Raw genomic sequence first — 20,500 nt, 5'->3', positions numbered from 1 at the left:
TATTGGAAACTAGGCCTCTCAAGGAATTTATCTAGATGTTTGGTGAGTACCCTGAACCCCCAGGTGCTTCACAGAAGTTTATAACGTTGAGCCATGAAAATAAAAAAATAAAATTTTACCACAAAATTGTTACTTCAACCAGGTAGCTTTTATTATCACAAGGGTAACAGGAAAAAAATCACCATGAAATTTATTGTGCAATTTCTCCTGAGTTTGGTGATATCTTATATGTGGTGGAAATCAACTGTTTGGGCACACGGCAGGTCTTGGAAGGGAAGGAGTGCAATTTGACTGAACATTTGGCTGGAATAATTAGTGGACGCTATGTCGCATTTGGAAAGCCCCTAAAGTGCCTAAACAGTGGAGGCCCCCCACAAGTGACCCCATTCTGGAATCAAGACACCTCAAGGCTTTTATCTAGGTGTATATTGAGCATTTTGAATCCACGAATACTTCACAGAATTTGATAAGCTTAGGTTGCCATATTGAAAATTTTCATTTTTTTCACAAAAATGTTTCTTTAGCATCACATTTCTCACTTTTTCAAGAGGCAACAACAAAATGTGGACCCCACAGGTTGTTATCCAATTTCTTGTGAGCGCAGGGATACCCCATATGTGGCCAAAAACCTCTGTTTGGATATATGGGAGGGCTTGGAATGGAAGGAGCACCATTTGAATTTTGGAAAAGTTGAAATAAATTGCGCGCACCATGTCACATTAGCAGGGCCTCTTGGGTACCTATACATTAGAAACCCCCCACAAGTGACTCCATTTTGGAAACTAGACCCCTCAAGGATTTTATTCAGGAGTATAGTAAGCATTTTGAATCCACAGGTACTTCACAAAAATGTTGCTATAGCAACAAATTTCTCACTTTTAGGCTATGTGGCCATGATCCAGCGACACGGCGTCTAGTACACAGTGTCAGCCTTCCTGCAGAGATGCGAGTGTTGTCCACAGGAGAATGCAGCTGCCCATGCCCATGATTTGGGTTCAGGCTGCTGTGGACTTTAGTTCTATTCTACCTGCAGAGAACACTCATCTCCGCAGCATAAATTGACATGCTGAGGCTCGGGAAGCTGCGCCACAGGTCAGTTTATGCTGCGGAGAAAAGAAGCACAGTGGGCATGGGATTTCTAAAAATCCTTCCACGGTGCTTCTACTGCACAACGCAGCGTTATGGATGCAGGGAAAACACTCTGCGCCCAAAACGCTGCAAACCCTGATTGTGGGCACACAGCCTAAAATGCTACAATGGATAAATGGATAGATGTCAAACATATATAACGTCCCACCCCCCTGCATATTCTAAGCTGGCGCCCTTTAGTGCCTTTCATGTGGCACTAAAGGGTGCCTAGCCTTGTATTTAGCCCAAAAAGAAAAAAAAATAATTAAAATAAATGACGTGGGGTCCCCCCTATTTTTGATAGCCAGCTAGGGTAAAGCAGACAGCTGTAGCCTGCAAACCACAGCTGACAGCTTCACCTTGGCTGGTGATCAATTTGGAGGGCTCCCCAAGCTGTTTTTTTTTTTTTAATTATTTATAAATAAATAATTAAAAAAAAAAAAAAAAAAAAAAACAAACAAACATAGGGTCCCCCCAAATTAGATCACCAGCCAAGGTGAAGCTGACAGCTGGGGTCTGGTATTCTCAGGGTGGGAAGAGCCATGGTTATTGGACTCTTCCCAGCCTAAAAATAGCAGGCCGCAGCCGCCCCAGAAGTGGCGCATCCATTAGATGCGCCAATCCTGGCGCTGCGCCCCAACTCATCCCGCGCCCTGGTGCGTTGGCAAACGGGGTAATAAATGGGGTTGATACCAGATGTGTAATGTCACCTGGCATCAAGCCCAGCAATTAGTTATGTCACGGCGTCTATTTGATACCAGACATAATTAATTGACAGTAATAATAAAAAAAAATTGACAACAAAAAAAAAAATTTATTTGAAAAAACACTCCCCAAAAACATTCCCTCTTTTGGCCAATTTATTGAAAAGAAAAAAAAAATCTGGTCCCTGCTGTAATCCATTGTGAAAGTCCCGCGGCGATTCTGGACCTTCTAGAATATGGGGGGCACGTTCAGGGAACGTATCCCCCATTTTCTAGGAGTGCAGACCATCCATTTGAGGAGAGTGGGTGCAAAGAATTTGCACCCACCCTCCCCGGGTCACAGCTGCAGACTCTGTGCAGCAGCAGCAGCCAGCGTCTCTGAACACAGGAAGCTGACAGCCGCGCTCTGCACATGTGACCGGCGTCTGCTGAGAAGGAGCCGGAGGAGAGGGCCGCGGGGGATCAGCGCTCCGACAGGTACGGGGGACACCGGGGTGGGGATAGGGGGTGACTTGGCAGGGCCTGGGGAGCAGGTTTCTGTCGTATGTGTCATAGCACATGCGACAGAAACCATAGGAAAGGGGGAAATGCGGCCGGCGCGCTGCTGTGCGCGCCGGCATGTGCAGCGCCATGTTAGATTTTCGGGAGGAAGGGGGGGTGGGGGGACACTTTGGCGACACCGGGGGACCCGAAAGGACCGGGGGAGGAGATTTATCTCCCATCTGACATGTTTGTTTATGCCAGATGGGAGATAAATGATTTTTTTACCGGCGCGGTCATTTACTGTAACCTGATCATCGGTATACGGTGTATACCGGTCATCAGGTGAGCGGGGACCGGAAAAAACAGCCAGAATCATGATCTCCATGGTCTCAGCTACCCCCGGTAGCTGAGACCCCGGAAATTTTCTGACTCTGGGGGGCGCTAGACCCTTTTTTCCGACCGCCGTTAAAAAGCAGCGGATCGGAAGAAGTATCCTAATTTGTCGCCGTTAAAAGGCGTATCGGCGGTCGTTAAGGGGTTAAAGGGAATCTGTCAGCAAGTTTTTGCTATGGAATCTGAGGGCACCATAGTACAGGAGCAAAGTCCCTGATTACAGCAATGTGTTACCTTCTGGGTTGTGCTTTAAGGTACCGTCACACTAAGCAACATCGCTAGCAACATCGCTGCTGAGGCACGACTTTTGTGACGTAGCAGCGATGTTGCTAGCGATGTTGCTGTGTGTGACATCCAGCAACAACCTGGCCCCTGCTGTGAGGTCGTTGGTTGTTGCTGAATGTCCTGGGCCATTTTTTAGTTGTTGCTCCCCCGCTGTGAAGCGCACATCGCTGTGTGTGACAGCGACAGAGCAACAACTGAATGTGCAGTGAGCAGGGAGCCGGCTTCTGCGGACGCTGGTAACCAATGTAAATATCGGGTAACCAAGAAGCCCTTTCCTTGGTTACCCGATATTTACCTTCGTTACCAGCGTCCGCCTCTCTCATGCTGTCAGTGCCGGCTCCCTGCTCTCTGCACACATAGCCAGACTACACATCAGGTAATTAACCAGATGTGTACTCTGGCTAGGAGTGCAGGGAGCCAGCGCTAAGCGGTGTGCGCTGGTAACCAAGATAAATATCGGGTTGGTTACCTGATATTTATCTTAGTTACCAAGCGCAGCATCGCTTCCACGTGTTGCTGCTGGCTGGGGGCTGGTCACTGGTTGCTGGTGAGATCTGCCTGTGCGACAGCTCACCAGCAACCCGTTGTAGCGACGCTCCAGCGATCCCTGCCAGGTCAGGTTGCTGGTGGGATCGCTGGAGCGTCGCTTAAGGCCCTGTCACACACAGAGATAGATCTGTGGTAGATCTCTGGTTGCAGTGAAATTGTGGACAATCAGTGCCAGGTTTGTGGTTGTGTACAAATGGAACAATATGTCCATGATTTCACTGCAACCACAGATCTGCCGCAGATTTATCTCTGTGTGTGACAGGGCCTTTAGTGTGACGGTACCTTTACTCTTTCAAATGCAATCAGTGTTTTATCAACAGGAGATTATCACTACAGGATCCTTTGACATGTGAAAGTGAGTTTATCCTAACCACCAGCACTGATTAGCAGCTCTCTCATCACTATACAATGTCTACAGAAAGCTGTGGTGTGGCCACTGAGCTCTGCTAGATCTGCAGCAGAGAAAAATGTGACTCTAGCATAACTGCTGTCTACAGTGAACGAAGCGATACATCGCTGGATTCAGGATCTCTATCCCTACCTCATGTTACAGTCAGATTACATAGCAAAAACCTGCTGACAGTTTCATTTTAATCTGCTGCTCCAAAGGAGGATTTAATCACTGTCTGGAATTCCCTCGAGAAATTTGCAAGGTCAGAGCCAGTGTATCGGATTTACTTTCCTGTCTTTATTGGGGCACACCCATTTGTAAAAAGGTGAACTCTGTTAAAAAAGCAGTACAGGGGAGTTGTTATACATGCAATGCCCTAAGGTATGTGAAGCATCATCAAGGCCGTCCTGAAGCTGAATTCAGCAAGCGTAGCTTCACCGAGATCCTCTATGTCCTGGAAACTATTGTGATACATGTTGACATAAAAAGCAGGTGTAAAGTTTCCCATTTCGTATCTTTAGCATCAATGTGGAGTGACTCATGGCCATGGGTGTAGTCTCATGGTATATTTCACAACCTGATCTGCCAGACTATCCTCATACCTTTATTAGCAAATCTAAGCTGAGGTTCTCACAAATGTATCTGCAAGATAGCAAATCACCGCCAATCTGCATGACAAACCTAAGAACCGGAAAATACAAGGAGGACCGTGCTACGTACATGGGTATCAGGGCCATTCTCAATTTAAAATGTCACGTGAAAGAATTTCTTGGTACAATGATCACGGAGTCAGAGCTGCTCATCACCAGAATCAATAAATATCATTTATAAGTCATATTAAAAAGGAAAAACGGAAAAACAATTATACTCATCTAAGGGGCAGTCCAGTCCAATGGACGTCGCTGCTTTTGGTCCGGTGCCTCCTCCATCTTGTGTTATCTCCGTCCTCCTGCCCAGCCCCGTGTGCATGGCACGTCCTGCGTCATTCACACAGAGACCTCCATAGTGCTCTTGCGCATGCGCACTTTGATCTGGCCTGTTGAGGGCAGAGCAAAATACTGTAATGTGCAGGCGCAAGGGAAGGTCAAAGACCGCCCGCACTTGGGCACTACAGTACTTTGATCTGCCCTCAGCCAGGCAGCAAAGTGTGTGGCGCCCCAGGACCTGGTCGCCACAACAGCATTGCCCTCCCAAAGGGTTAATGCTGAGCCTGGAGGAAATTGGGAGGTCCATTGGCCAGCAAGTTTAACATCCAACGCAGTTCTCCCTCCGGCCAGCAGGGGGAGCTCTGAACCTGGAATTCTAGTGGCAGAAACCCTCCCATGCTGCATGCTGGGAGGGGCCGTAAGACCCATCCCTGCTCCTATAGGGTAGATCAGAGCAACTGGGGAGGTGGGAGGAGCAACAAGAGTGCAGACACAGAAAGGAAAGTCTAGTGTGAGCAGATAGAGAGAGTGGGGAAGGAGAAGGAGGCCTGCAGGAGGCAGGCAAGGAGGAGAGAAAGGAAGAGAGCTCCAAGTCAGTCAGGAGCTAAGGAAAGAAAGAGACGCTTCCTGGTGAAGATCCTGGGGCTCAGAGGGTCCAGGTGCCACCAAGCAGAGAACAGAAGGGGTCCCAGGGCCACGGGTAGCTGTAGAGCTGCGGTGGCCTGTTCCACAGGAACATCGGTGGAGGGATCAAGCTGCAACAGGGGACGGTCCCTAGAAACCGGAGGAGTGCAAAATCATCTCCAAACAGTAAAAACCGAGGCCCAGGGAATGTTGTAACACAGCCCATAGCAGAACTTCTAGAAAAGGGGTAATCAGCCGACAGGTGACCCCCCCAGCCTGGAGGCTGTTCTGGAGGCCGAGCCAGGTTTATCCTACAAAGGCAAGGTTTAAGGAGACAGCTGAAGACAGAGACACTTAAGAGAAGGGTACCGGGTTTTGCTCCAAGAATCACCCAGAAACGGCGGAGGTCCCTGACAGTGGGTTCCCGCAGTCCAAGGGTTCCTGCCGGCCTTGACAAGAATTGTGAGTAAAGAACTTGAAACTGCACCCTTGGAGTTGCCTCTGTTATTTCACCTGCATAGATACTCACAAGCACCAACTGTGCCCCGGGGCATCGCTCCACCTGTGGGGAGCAGTACCACCATTGCTGCCATATTATCACCCCGGAGGCCTTACACAGCAGCGGCGGCTTAATAGCCGCATACCACAGGTGGCGTCACGAACACAAACTTTAATTCATCAGCCATATTAAACTGACACCCACCAGGGCCACGGAGTCGGGCCCCGCCACCACTGACGTCCCCCGGACTAGTCCGGCCCGGCACCGGGTGTCCCATAGCCCTGAGGTGGGCGAGTCAAGTGCACATGCACAGGAGCGCAATGGAGGCCTCTGTGTGAACGATACAGGACGGGTCATGCACATGGGGCTGGGCAGGATGACGGCGATCGCACAAGATGGAGGAAGTATTTGACCGAGAGTAGCAACACCCATTGGACCGGAACGCCTCCTATGTGAGTATAATAAAAGATGTTTTTAACAATATACAGAGCGGTCTGGGCTCTTATACATACACAGCGTTCCAGAATGCTGTATAAGAACCTACTGGTGATGGCCGCAGCTCAAAGGAAAAACCTGGTGACCGGCTCCCTTTAATGAAAAACAGTTGGAGGGTCAATTTTCAATAGAAATCATGGTCTATGAACAGCCAACATGCAATCCATAAATGCAAATCATACAAAGAAGTCATAAATCAACACAATCTAGAAACATTGCCGTCTTCTCTGGGCCAAAGCGCATTTAAAATTAACTAAGACAAAATGGAAACTGTTCTATGGTCAGATGAACCAAAACTTTGAATTCTTTATGGAAACCATGAATGTTGTGTCTTTGGTCCATTTTGAGTCCACTTCAGCTTGTTATCAGCACACAGTTCACCAGCCTTCATCTGTGATGGTATGTGCGGCTTACACATCCTGAGTGGCAGTGTCAGTGCTGAGCATTATATAGAGGTTTTAGAACAACATTTGTTCCATCTAGACAATGATTCTATGGTAGACCTTCCATATTTCAGAAAGACTTTGCTAAATCACATACTACATACATCACAACAGCATGGCTTTACAGAAAGGTTCGGGTGATGACCCGGCCACCTGCAATCCACAACTTTCACCAATAGAAAGAATTTGGCGCATAATAAAAAGAAAAATCTGACAGAGACAGTGGGACTGTTGAACAGTTAGAATCCTACATTAGACAGCACAGGAATAGGACAACATTCCTCTTCCAAAACGCCAAAAATTGGTCTCCGCATTTCCCAGACTGTTAAAAAAATAAATAAATAAAAAAATATAAGATATTATGCTACATCATGGTAGACATGGTCATGCCCCAAATTTTTCTTTTTTTATTTTTAAATATGTCGTTGCCATCAGTTTCTTAAATGAGTTAATTTTTTCAAATGAAATGGAAACATGTCTAATGTTCATCTTCTGATCCGTGTTCTATGTTCTGTTATGAATACAATCTGGCTATAATAGATTTCCAAATCATTGAATTCTTGTAGTCTTAAGGCTCTGTCACACACAGATAAATCTGCGGCAGATCTGTGGTAGCAGTGAAATTGTGGACAATCAGTGCCAGGTTTGTGGCTGTGTACAAATGGAACAATATGTCCATGATTTCACTGCAACCACAGATCTGCCAAAGATTTATCTTTGTGTGTAAGGCTATGTGCGCACTAGAAATGTGAATTTTCTCAAGAAAATTTCTTGAGAAACTTCTGGGAGTGGAAGATTTCCGCACCTGCGGAAAAATCCGCGGCAAAAACGCATGCGGATTTGCCGCGGATTTACCGCAGGTTTGTCCCTGCAATAAATAATAAAGATAATCGATAGACAGATAATGGATAGAGGGAAAGATGGATAGATGAATAGATAGATAGATAGAGGGATAGATAGATAGATGAATAGATGAATAGATAGATAGATAGATAGATAGATAGAGGGATAGAGGGATAGATAGATAGATAGAGGGATAGATGGATAGATAGATGGATAGATGGATAGATAGATAGATAGATAGAGGGATAGATGGATAGATAGATAGATAGAGGGATAGATAGATAGATAGATGAGAAAAACCTATATAATGTTCCACCTCCCTGCATTTTCTAAGCTGGCACCCTTTAGTGACTTTCATGTGGCACTAAAGGGTGCTTAGCCTTGTATTTAGCCATAAAATAAATAAATAATTAAAAAAAAACGACGTGAGGTCCCCCCATATTTTGTAGCCAGCTTGGGTAAAGCAGACGGCTGCAGCCTGCAGACCACTGCTGGCAGCTTCACCTTGGCTGGTAATCCAAAACAGTGGGCACCCCACGCTGTTATTTTAAATTATATAAATAATTTAAAACAAAAAACGTGCGGTCCCCCCATATTGGATCACCAGCCAAGGTAAAGCGGACAGCTGGGGTCTGATATTCTCAGACTAGGGAGGTCCACTGTTATTGGACACTCCCCAGCCTAAAAATAGCAGGCCGCAGCCGCCCCAGAAGTGGCGCATCCATTAGACGTGCCAATCCTGGCGCTTTGCCCCAGCTCATCCCGCGCCCTGGTGCGTTGGCAAACGGGGTAATATATGGGGTTGATGCCAGATGTGTAATGTCACCTGGCATCAAGCCCTGGGGTTGGTGAGGTCAGGCGTCTATCAGATACCCGACATCACCAACCCAGTCAGTAGTAATTAAAAAATAGACAACAAAAAAAGTTTTATTTGAAAAAACACTCCCCACATAGCCTCTTTCACCAATTTATTGAAAAGAACAATCAATCCACGTCCGGCGTAATCCAATAGGGGGGGGGGGGGGGTCCCACGGCGATCCATACCATAGTCGCTGTCCCAGTCAATGAAGAACAGAATGTTCCCCATTGGCTGGGAGAGCAATGCAGTGACCTGAGCTAACATCAATAGGTCAGCTCAGGTCACTGCAGGGGATGACGAGCGCTGCCATCAGGAGCATAGATGAGATCATTACCTTCTGTGATCATCTCCTGTACTGCTGACGTCAGCGCTGTCACTGACTGCGTTGTCAGAAGTATCGCGAGAGCCCGTGACGTCACCGCTAGTGACAGTCTCGGGCCGCTCGTGAGACGGGCATAGACAGCGCTGACGTCAGGAGGCAGGAGATCGTCACAGCAGGTAATGATCTCACCTCCTGACAGCAGCGATCGTCATCCCCGCGGCTCCCAGCACTGCAGGGTGTCAGTGTCTGCCTGCGCTGCCGCGTGACAGGCTGCTGACACTGCGGGCAGACACTGACACCCTGCAGTGCAGGCAGCCGCGAGGCCGGAGCAGGACACAGACTGGCACCTGGAGGTCGCACGGAAGTGCTTCTGTGCGGCGTCCAGGGAGTGTGACGTCTGCTCCGCTTCCTCTTCCTGGCATAATGACATCGCTTCCTGCAAAACCGCAGGCAGCGATGATCATTCCCGCAGGTAATTCGCGGCTATTCCGGGGGTATACCGCACATCATTGCTACCTGCGGAATACCCCCGGAATACCCCCGGTACCTGCGGAAATTAATGGACATGCACATTTTCTCAAGAAAGTTTCTCGAGAAAATTTTCTCAAGAAATTTTCTTGAGAAAAATCCGCACAGTGCGCACAACTATTTTTTTTTCTCATTGAATTTCATGGGAAATGTCTGCACAAAGATTGCAGACATTTCTCAAGAAATTTCCGGGGCAAATCCGCGGGTAAATCCGCAGGTAAAAAGCTCTAGTGCGCACATAGCCTAAAGTGGCATTTTTTATTTGACACAACATCCCAACTTTTTGGGAATTGGGGATCTGGATGCAAGAAGTTCCCAATAAACTAAGTTCCACAATTTGAAACACATATCTTAAATTCTTAAGAGGCGTGTTGCATTAAATGCGCCACATTAATCAAATGGTGCTCCAACTCCTTTAGTCATGTTCACATATTGCAATTGTGGTGTGTTCTTCTGAAATTGTGGCACAATTGCTGTGCTAATGCAATTTCGGAAAATCAATGGTTAAAAAAAAAACAAAAAAAAAAAACAGCATAATTGCTTTCTTCCAACAGGACCTTAGGGTACTTTCACACTTGCGTTGTTTTCCTTCCGTTACAATCCGCCCTTTTGGAAAACAGCGGAATCAGTTAATGGATTCCGCTGTTTCCCATAGACTTGTATGGTTGACGGATTGTACCAAAAGGACCTGCGTTGCTCTTTTTTTTTTCTTTTTAAATCAAACTTTATTTTGGCTCGCGGTGGCCCATTGTTCAGCTGAGCGACCGGCCGCCGGCATGCCCGGCCGCCGGCAAGTGACAGCGCTCAGCTGAGCGCCCGCCCGCTGGCATGCCCGGCCGCCGGCATGCCCGGCCGCCGGCAAGTGACAGCGCTCAGCTGAGCGCCCGCCCGCCGGCATGCCCGGGCGCCGGCAAGTGACAGCGCTCAGCTGATCACCCGGCGGTCGGCTGCAGGGAACGATCAGCTGATAACCCGGCGGCCGGCAAGTGACAGCGCTCAGCTGATCACCGGAGGTCGGCTGCAGGGAGCGATCAGCTGATCACCCGGCAGCCGGCTGCAGGGAGCGATCAGCTGATCACCCGGCAGCCGGCTGCAGGGAGCGATCAGCTGATCGTTCACAATAGTCTGCCGCTGGTAAAACTGTAAAAAAAAAAAAAAAATATCAAAACGAATTGCGTTGTTTTGCAGCATCCGTTGCATCCGTTGTGCCACTATATGCAACACATCCGTTGCATCCGTTACACAACGCAATGCAACGGATACCGTTCAACGCAAGTGTGAAACTAGCCTTATTTATACATTATTTTAGGAGTTTTAATCACACTTTGCTATGGCATTACAGGAAGATCTGTGAAAGTTCCATCTAGAAAATCCCATAAAAAGCTATACCCCGAGCATGCAATGCTTTAGAAAAGAAGAAAAAACCCACTGACTGCTATAACAAATTTACCTATACATTGTTAAAAAACACCTTTGGGCTATGTGCCCACGAGACTCTGTACCTGCGGATTTTGCCGCGGAAAACCTGCGGATTTATCTGGATTTTCTAGATAAATCCGCAGGTTTTAGCAAGTGCAGACACTGCCCATGTTATCCTATGGGACATGGGGAGTGTCTGTGTCCATGCTGCGGTATGTGTGGCTGCGGAATATGCTGCGGATGTCCCGCAGCCGCACATAACTACATGTCAATTATTCCTGCGGAAATATCTGCGGAATTCCCGGCCCTCCACTATGGAGATAGAGGCCGGGACTTCCGCAGCTATTTCGCTGGAATCCCGCAGATATGTATAGCTGCAGATTCCGGGGAGCTGCTGCAAGAAACCTGCGGACGTACCTGCGGATATATCCGCAGGGGCGAGCTCCCGTGGGCACATAGCCTTAAGGGTACGGGACCAAGACCAGTGTTAGCAGTGTTTTGGACACAGGTTTTTGTTGCATCCAAAACGCTGCATTGTACAGTACAAGCACCGTGGAGGAGATTAATAAAAATCCAATGGCCACTGTGGTTCATTTTAATGCTACTTAAATAGACCTGCAGCGAGGGTTTCTAAGCTGTGGCATGTCAATTTATTCTTGCAGAAACACTAGTGCTCTGAGCGGGAGAAGACAACGAAAATATGCTGTGTCAGTACAGTCAGTGCGTTCCCCCACACAGGACACTAGTGTCTCTGGAAGAGAAAGTAGTCTGCATCCAGAACATGAGGAAAGCCTGATCGTCAGCACATACCTCAATTGTTGTGTGTAAATTTAGTCTTTAACAGCTTTAGAGGCCTAGGTTCTCGGATACAAAAAAAAGTTAGCCAAACTTGTAAGAGTATGCAAATGTTTTTTTAAGATAGTGGAGGTTTGCCGACTTTGAGAGTGTAGGATATGGTGAACCTCGGTGGTAAAATAATTCTGCTCTCAGACTGGCAAAAGAAATACAGGTGAACAGAGGAGACAGTTCAAGTTCAGCTTTACCCATTAACAGGCAAAAAGCTTGGTGGTTACAGAATCTAACAAGAGGCAACAAGTTTGATAGTTCCCAACAGGCATAAAACAAGGTGGACAAATGGTATTTACAAGAACGGTAGACTTGCCTTGTGACATGGCACACAATCTCTGCAGCACAGCCTGTGTGTCACTTTTATGGTTGCATAGTTCCCTAAAGGCTTTCACAGCCCCCCTCTTAGTCATCTCTTCTTATCATTATGCTGTTATAGCTTGTCTGGGAATCTTACGAAGACTTGTAGCTTAGTCTAAAGGCTGCTTAACATGCTGCAACATCGCTAACGATATATCGTCGGGGTCACGTCGTTAATGACGCACATCCGACGCCATTAGTGACATCGTAGCGTGTGACACCAAGGAGCGACGTTCAACAAGCGCACAAACGTGAAAAATCGTTGCTCGTTCACATGTCGCTCCTTTTCCAAATATCGTTGCTGCTGCAGGTACAATTTTGTTCGTCGTTCCTGCGGCAACACACATCGCTATGTGTGACACCGCAGGAACGACGAACATCTCCTTACCTGCGTCCACCGGCAATGAGGAAGGAAAGGGGTGGGCGGCATGTTCCAGCCGCTCATCTCCGCCCCTCCTCTGCTATTGGACGGCTGCCGTGTGACGTCGCTGTGATGCCGCACGAACCGCCCCCTAAGAAAGGAGGCGGATCGCCGACCAGAGCGACGTCGCAGGGAAGGTAAGTCCGTGTGACGGGTGTAAAGGGGGCTTTACACGCTACGACATCGCTAATGCGAAGTCGTTGGGGTCACAGAATTGGTGACGCACATCCGGACGCATTAGCGATGCCATTGCGTGTGACACCTATGAGCGATTTTGCATCGTCGAAAAAATGTGCAAAATCGCTCATCGGTGACATGGGGGTCCATTCTCAAATATCGTTACTGCAGCAGTAACGAAGTTGTTCCTCGTTCCTGCGGCAGCACACATCGCTCCATGTGACACTGCAGGAACGATGAACTTCTCCTTACCTGCCTCCCGCCCGCAATGCGGAAGGAAGGAGGTGGGCGGGATGTTACGTCCTGCTCATCTCCGCCCCTCTGCTTCTATTGGGCGGCGGTTCAGTGACGCAGCTGTGACATCGCTGTGACGCTGATCGAACCGCCCCCTTAGAAAGGAGGCGGTTCGCCGGTCACAGCGTCGTCGCCGGGCAGGTAAGTACGTGTGATGGGTCTGGGCGATGTTGTGCGGCACAGGCAGCGATTTGCCCGTGTCGCACAACAGATGGGGGTGGGTACCCACGCTAGCGATATCGGTACCAATATCGCAGACCGTAAAGCAGCCTTTAGCGATGTTGTGCGCCACGGGCAGCAATTTGCCCATGACGCACAACCGACAAGGGCGGGTACACTCACTAGCGATATCGGTACAGATATCGCAGCGTGTAAAGTACCCAAGTGCCGCGCAAGTCTCTCATTGAATTGAATCTCCTGACATGAGCGGGTCGGTTGCATGCATCTCTATGCAGCTGAAATGCTCCTGTGAGGAGAGTGTGAGTCGGTGATGCGATGTGAGACTCGCACGAGTTACACACGAGGCACTTGTAAGTGTGACTCCGGCCTAAGGCTGATTTCATACTTACATGAAATACAGTGCTAGGATCGTATTACCTGGCCTGACCATCATCTCTACTGGCCCGAGTTAACTGGCGATAAGCAGCCAGTAATTACATCCATCAGTGGATTTTTCAAGAGCGCTCAACTGAACAAGCTCTCGCGTCTGGGAGAGATTGCCAAGATGGAGCTCGGCCATACTAGCCGCGGAAGCTTTGTTCGATTGACAGCCATCTAATGTATGTACAGGTCTTTAGTTATAACAAAAGAAAAGGATATTTTATTTCTGGAGAGCGCAGAACACAACAGTGTGGTTCAGATGGCACAAGTCCTTAAATTCTGTAGAAGGGTGGTGGACCAATTTTCAAATTGTCTTTCAAGCTAACAATCTAAGTAAGCTGGATACAGTAGATACAGAGGCGAACACTCAGTTCCACAAGAAAAAAAGATTAGCGAATTGATCCTTGGTGAATTATTACTAAATAGCTCTGTTACAAAATACCAGACGACCTTGCAGACAGCTTGAGATAAAACTCAAGAGCGCACCATTGTATAAACATATGGATTTTCAACGCTACACATGTACTCAAAGGGAAGTGAATTTTAAACATAGCAAAAGAAATTTGATTTATTTTTCACTTTTTTAACTTTTGTCTCAAAAACATCTCTTTTTAGGTCCCCATCACATGTCCACATTATAAATATGAGGGTTTCCGAATCATATTCTGAGCGCAAAACAAAATTAGCAGCAGGTCCGTTTTATTGTACAATATTACCTAATTAAGGTTTAAAAATATTTGATTCGTTGTACTTTTTTAAAAAAAAAAAAAAACAAAAAAAAAAAAACAACAACACACACACACAACACAAATTCTAGGCTGTTTCTAATAAAGAATGCTAGCTTGTGCCCCCTTGATTGCTTTTTAGTTTCTGTTGTTAAAGGGCACCTGTCAGGTCCAATATGCACCCAGAACCACAAGCAGTTTTGGGTGTATATTGATAATCCCTGCCTAACTGTCCCTGTGAAATGTATTTCTAAAGCTCTTTTATCGTATGCTAATAAGTGAGGACAGTAGCCCCCTGGGCGTTAGTTCCCCTGGCCAGTAGCCCCCATTAGCATGTTAGTACATCCCTGTGGGTGTTGCATCATGCTAATGAATGTGCAGCGTCACAGGATGATCTCACCTCTCCGCTGCCATCACGTCCAACGGGGGATTTCGGCTTAGTGTGCATGACCCCGGAGTTCCGGTTATGCGCACTATGAAGCCGGGTGTACGCGCCCTGGCTTCAAACTGAAGTAGTGCGCATGACCCCAAACTCCGGGGTCATACGCACTGAGCCGAAATCCAGCGTCGGACCTGATAGTGGTGGAGAGGTGAGATCATCCTTTGACGCTGCGCATTCATTAGCACGATAGCACACCCACAGGGACGTACTAACATGTTAGTGGGGGGCGACTGGAAAGGGAACGCCCAGGGGACTAGTCCCTGTGCTCATTAGCATAAAGTAAATGATCTTTAGAAATACTTTTTCTAAAGATCTCAATATCTATGCTAGTGTATACAGGGATTAGCAATATGTACCTAAAACTGCTCGTGGTTCTGGGTGCATATTGGACCTGACAGGTTCCCTTTAAAATGTAAAGGCGTACTTCCAGTCAATCAAGGGACCTTACAATGGATACACAAATCTTCCCTCTCCCCACCATCCCCCAGTCATTTTCATAGAGGTCCAGAAAGCAGAGGGATAGACTGCTACATGCAGGACCCTCATATTGGAAAGATACCGTACATGCCTCTATATTGTTTTAATAACTATGTGCCAAAATATAAGATTTAAGCAGATAAAAAAAAAGGTTTTAAAGACTATGCAGCTATTCTATTACTTGAGCTTCAGTTCTAAGTTATTACCAGAAATACACATTTTGCTTAAGGCTATAGATACCTTTTCACTATTTGACTAATTGCTTCCTAAACTCAAAAGTAGGCAATTGTCTAAAATAGTCTTCAAGAAATCTTCCTACCATTTCCTTAAGGCTGCTTTACACACGATATCACTAACAATCTCGTTAGCGATGTGACACGACAGATCGTAGATACCATTTGCCGAGATCGCACATAGGTCGTTTTTGTAGCGCAGGTCACAAAACGACCTATGTGCGATCTCGGCAAATGGTATCTACGATCTGTCGTGTCACATCGCTAACGAGATTGTTAGTGATATCGTTGTGTGTAAAGCGGCCTTTACTGTACTGTGTGTGCAACTGCTGTACTTAAGTGAGCGTCCTGCAACTAAAAAATGGCCTTTGGAGTTTTCAGTACTATGAACACGGTTTACATGTATGCGGATTGTCAGCAGATTTGATACCGATTTTGGCCTGAATTCGCCTTGAAATCCATATTAAATCTAGTACAGAATAATAAAGATCTATAATTCCAATATAATTGATCAATCACGGTGGCCAGTTCTGAAATTGTAAATGGTGCTTTTTGCAAACTTTACATTATCTACTGAATACTACTATCTTCGTTCTTGCAACCAGGGCTTGGAGTCAGAAGAGATTATTAATATTGATTAATTTATCAACTTCTTAGCAATGTATCTATAATATATTGTATGTTTTATCAATACAATTCCATTATTTTTTTTAGAAAAAGAAAGAAAAACAGTGATGTTACCATTTTACTAAATTATATTGGATATTGCTAATTATTGACCATTTATCTTTAAATAATTATTTAGACGGACTATGCCGTGAATTAGAGAACAATGAGGCTGCTAGCTGGAGCTGCAGATCTAGATCAGACTTTCCTATGATCTTCCTGTGCACTTTCCTAAACAAAACAGTAAGAACAGTAGAAATAATAACACCTATAAAACTGATGTAATTTGGACTATTTTTTTAAAAGTGAAAATACATCCAAGTCCAGTATCACACACAGTGGATAGCGGCATTATCCACGGGTGCGACTTGAAAGGCTATAGTAAAATCTGAAAACACCTGCATAAACAGCATTTTTATTTAGTGCATTTTTGTTGTAGGTGACGTTTTTATCAAAATGCAGCATGCTAATGGTTTCCCAATTAATTTTCAATATAAAGTCAAAAGATACTTCTACAAATGTATAACTAGATTACATGTATAAGAAGCCTTTAAGGGAACCTGTCACCAGATTTGTCCCCTATAAGTTGTGGCCACCACCAGTAGGCTTTTATATATGGCTTTCTAGAACGCTGTATATACGTGCTGAGGCAACTATGTAGAACATAAAATATATTTTTTATTATATGCACCGGCGGGTTGGTCGGATCCGATAGGCGTCACTGGTCTTGGTCCGACACCTCCTCTCTTCTTTCCATCACTGTCCTCCTTTCCTGCTCCATGTGGATGACATGTCCTACGTCATCCACAGAGAGGCTTCCATTGCGTTCCTGCGCACCGCTCTCTGCCCTCCTGTGGGCAGGGTTAAGTACTGTAATGCGTAGAAAAAGATCTAAGACTGCCCGCGCATTACAGTACTTTGATGTGCCCTGCTGTTTATTGTACTGCGCATGTGCAGGCGGTCTTTGACCTTTCCTCACGTCTGCGCATTACAGTACTTTGATCTGCCCTGCTGTTTATTGTACTGCGCATGTGCAGGCGGTCTTTGACCTTTCCTCACGTCTGCGCATTACAGTACTTTGATCTGCCCTCAGCAGGACAGAGAGAAATGAGTGTGCGCAGGAGCGCAAATTAGGCCTCTGTGTGGATGATGTAGATCGCGCTGCTCACTTCAGTCACTCAGGGGATTAGCGGTCACCGGTGAGTCCTTCACGGGTGACCACTAATCAGGACGCGACACAGACAGAGCCACGGGATGACAATGAAGTCGGGTTAAGTTCACCCGAGTTTATTCTCATCATGTGTCGCTGTCTGCTGTCAGCGGGCATGTAGCAGCGTCATTGTGCATCACACACGGACATTCCACACGGGCAACACACGGACATGTCACTTATGTATCTCACGCACACACGGACATTCCACACGCACACAAGGCTAGCATACGCCATACGGATGCCACACGTATCATAAAAACGGAACACGGACCCGAAAAACGGAATGTAACACGCACGTGTTTTTCACGGACATGTGAAGGGGGCCTTAAGCTGTTTTACCATCACACTCCTGCCCCTTGCTTCCCTGGAGGTGGTGGTAGCAGATTAGATCTGGTCAGGAGACTAGCCAGGCACAGGATTTGGTCATCTCCACCATTAGGGGTTACCTGAGGTGAGGGATAGCCTAAGGTCCCCTAGCATGGGGGACATTATACACGACCCATGTGCCTCCCTATCCTGCAGTCACATCATGACACAAGTATATAAAAAAAACAAACACAAACATTCTCTCAATGGTAATACTCAGTAGAAGGTTCTAGTCTGTCTCTGGAAGCAACCATATTACAAGAGTGGTCCATCCAGAGATTCAGGAATTGAAGTGCCATGGAGAACAGCCATATACAAACCTGAGGTGAAGGTTTTTCCTTTTTTAGGATGCTTATACACAAGTGTTCACATTATCTGCCCAATTTCAACCAATAATTACTGCTACATGCAAATAACGTACTCCCTAAAGAGTTGGCTCAGATCTGCAAATAAGGCCTCACTCAGATATTAGTGATTTTTCTGGTATGCCCCCCCCCCTCAAAAAAAAAATGGTTCAAGTTTTATCAGCGTTAGAAAAAAAAAATGATAAAACGTATCAGTGTTTCATCCGTGATTTACTTGTATGAAAATAAACGACAAAGCTCTCCCTGCATATAATGTTAACCACAGATTGTACACCGATGTCATACGTGTGCGGTCCGTGATTTACACGACCTATAGACTTATATGGGTTATTTTGATCAAAAACTGACATCTCACAGTGAATTGTTTTTGCGAATACACGGTCCACAAAAAAAAGCCCAAAACAAAGACAAGCAAATGTGAACAGATCTGTAGATTATAATGTATACGTGATCCATCCGTGAACGTCACAGATAGAACACGTACATGAGAAATGGACGTCTCGGTGAGGCCTAGTGAAGCTGTATTATGGTGGATACTTATGAAGCCCAATGGACCCCACTGACTTAATAGGGTCCGTTAGGTTTCTGCCTTTAGTAGTTCAGACGGGAGGGTCAGCACCGCACGCGGGCTCACACTATAGTGTGAACAAAACCTTAATGTTTCTGAAACAAAAAAACGCACACGATTTTTTTTTTTTTTAAAAGCGCTTACTGTATCAATTTGTCATAATTTGTCTTCTGATCTCTGCTTGTGATCATTTAATAGCACATTTTAATGTCCCCGGCCATGTACTGACTGCAGGGCCTCACACGGGTCTGTGCACTATTCACAGGAAGGACAGAATGAAGCTTCCTATTGAAATCACAACAAGCAGGGAGAACAGATAATGTAACATCGTACGTCCTCATTATACACAGACGATGGAATATCCCTTTAACCTTTGCTTTTATAAATGTCCGGCACAGTACGTTACCAATGTAGAGAATACTTAATGCTTTACATTGGTAACACACTGTGATGTTTCTGAGAAAACCGGGCGATATCTGATGTGGCTGAGATTACGGTTTCCAAAGGGAAATTCCTGAACAGTAAATATGTCATATTGTATTTTTACATAAAATAACCGTCCTCACACCTGTGTAGAATGAGAAGAATCCCAAACATCTGGCACAAGAGGACATACAAGAACATAAGATTTACACCAGGATGGACAAACATTCCCTACAGTCCTGATGAAGAAGAGCATTATATACGTTCGGAGAGATCCACTGTCACCAGGTCTGGGATTTCTGATCCCTTACATAGCGGCGACATATTCTGCAGCGCAGTACGTACATCCCTGGCCATTATGGAGGCCTCCTTTGCTGGAGGCTACAATGAGCAGGATAATAGCACTATTATGTGGTCAGGCCGCAGACTCCTCCAGGCCTGTATTCAGAGGAGATATATCTGGTATTGTCTATATGGATAGTCAGTGTGCAGATATCACCATGGGATGATGGATGAGCCTATGGTGACAATCTATCACTATGCCTACTGATGGCAGCAGGGTGGTCAGCTCTCTGGTGACACATTGGCACTGGCCATACATCATGGAGGGCACTGTACCTGCAGCCTGGGTCAGGTTGGACCTCCTGTGTCTCCTGTTGCCAGCGCTATCCCTCAGCTCCTCCTCCTCTTCCTCCAGCCAGGCTTCAGCCATCAGCACACAGCACAGGGAGGCTCAGAAAATCACATTCCGTCTCCCCAGGAGAGCAGCCTTCACCAGCCCAGATGAGGCCGGAGCTGTGATCACGGTGTGTGGCCGAGCCCTACACAATGCCCGGGCCCATCTCCATCCATTCAGCAGACACGAAGATGCCAGTGACAGCCCTGGATGCCCATGCACCTGACGCCTCTGCACACACTGTGCCCGGGTGAGCATGCATGCAGCAGAGCCTATGCCAGCGCTGCCCAGGGCGCTCCTCAGCCCTGCTGCAGGGACTCCACAGCACAAGCTGCTCCCTCCTTCCCTGCACTTTCTAAATATTCCGGTGTCAACAGGAAATTGTTCTCTCCGTCTCCCTGTGATAGTAAAACAAAAGGCAGAGGGGGAGGAGGAGGAGGAGGAGGAGGTACCTGCTGCAGGGGCACAGGCCAGCAATGACAGCTGTGCCAGCTGACGGCTGCCCATGAATGGCAGCGACTGTCCGAGGCCTGTCACACACCTCAGCAGATTAGGAACAAAAAACAAATTATAGACGGGGTTTTTTTTTCTCCTCACAATATTTTTTCATTTATCCATTTTTTTCTTCAAGGGAGAAACCAAAGTATGCGCTCCTTATCTAACCCAACACCAAAATGTGTGCAAAATAACACCAAAAAGCAGGACATACTGTGAAAAATCAAAGTGCTGTCTACGCAGATATCCCGGGCCTCATTCA

At 46.6% G+C, this 20,500-nt stretch overlaps 1 protein-coding gene across 1 annotated transcript in view; it reads right to left on the bottom strand.

Moving 5' to 3' along the window:
* The window catches only part of SH3D19 (SH3 domain containing 19), a 217,789-nt gene extending 197,652 nt beyond the window's left edge, over nt 1-20,137 (bottom strand). Inside the window, exon 1 of the mRNA XM_075347906.1 lies at nt 19,686-20,137. Coding sequence (XP_075204021.1) covers nt 19,686-19,779 — 94 coding nt within the window. The 5' untranslated portion in view covers nt 19,780-20,137. The remainder of the gene's footprint in view (nt 1-19,685) is intronic.
* Between the last annotated feature and the right edge of the window lie 363 nt (nt 20,138-20,500).

The sequence above is a fragment of the Anomaloglossus baeobatrachus genome, chromosome 1, assembly GCF_048569485.1.
Source record: "Anomaloglossus baeobatrachus isolate aAnoBae1 chromosome 1, aAnoBae1.hap1, whole genome shotgun sequence".
In the NCBI taxonomy this organism is placed as follows: domain Eukaryota; kingdom Metazoa; phylum Chordata; class Amphibia; order Anura; family Aromobatidae; genus Anomaloglossus; species Anomaloglossus baeobatrachus.
The sequence above is the reverse complement of the archived record's forward strand: the minus strand, read 5'-3'. Positions and strand labels throughout refer to the sequence as shown.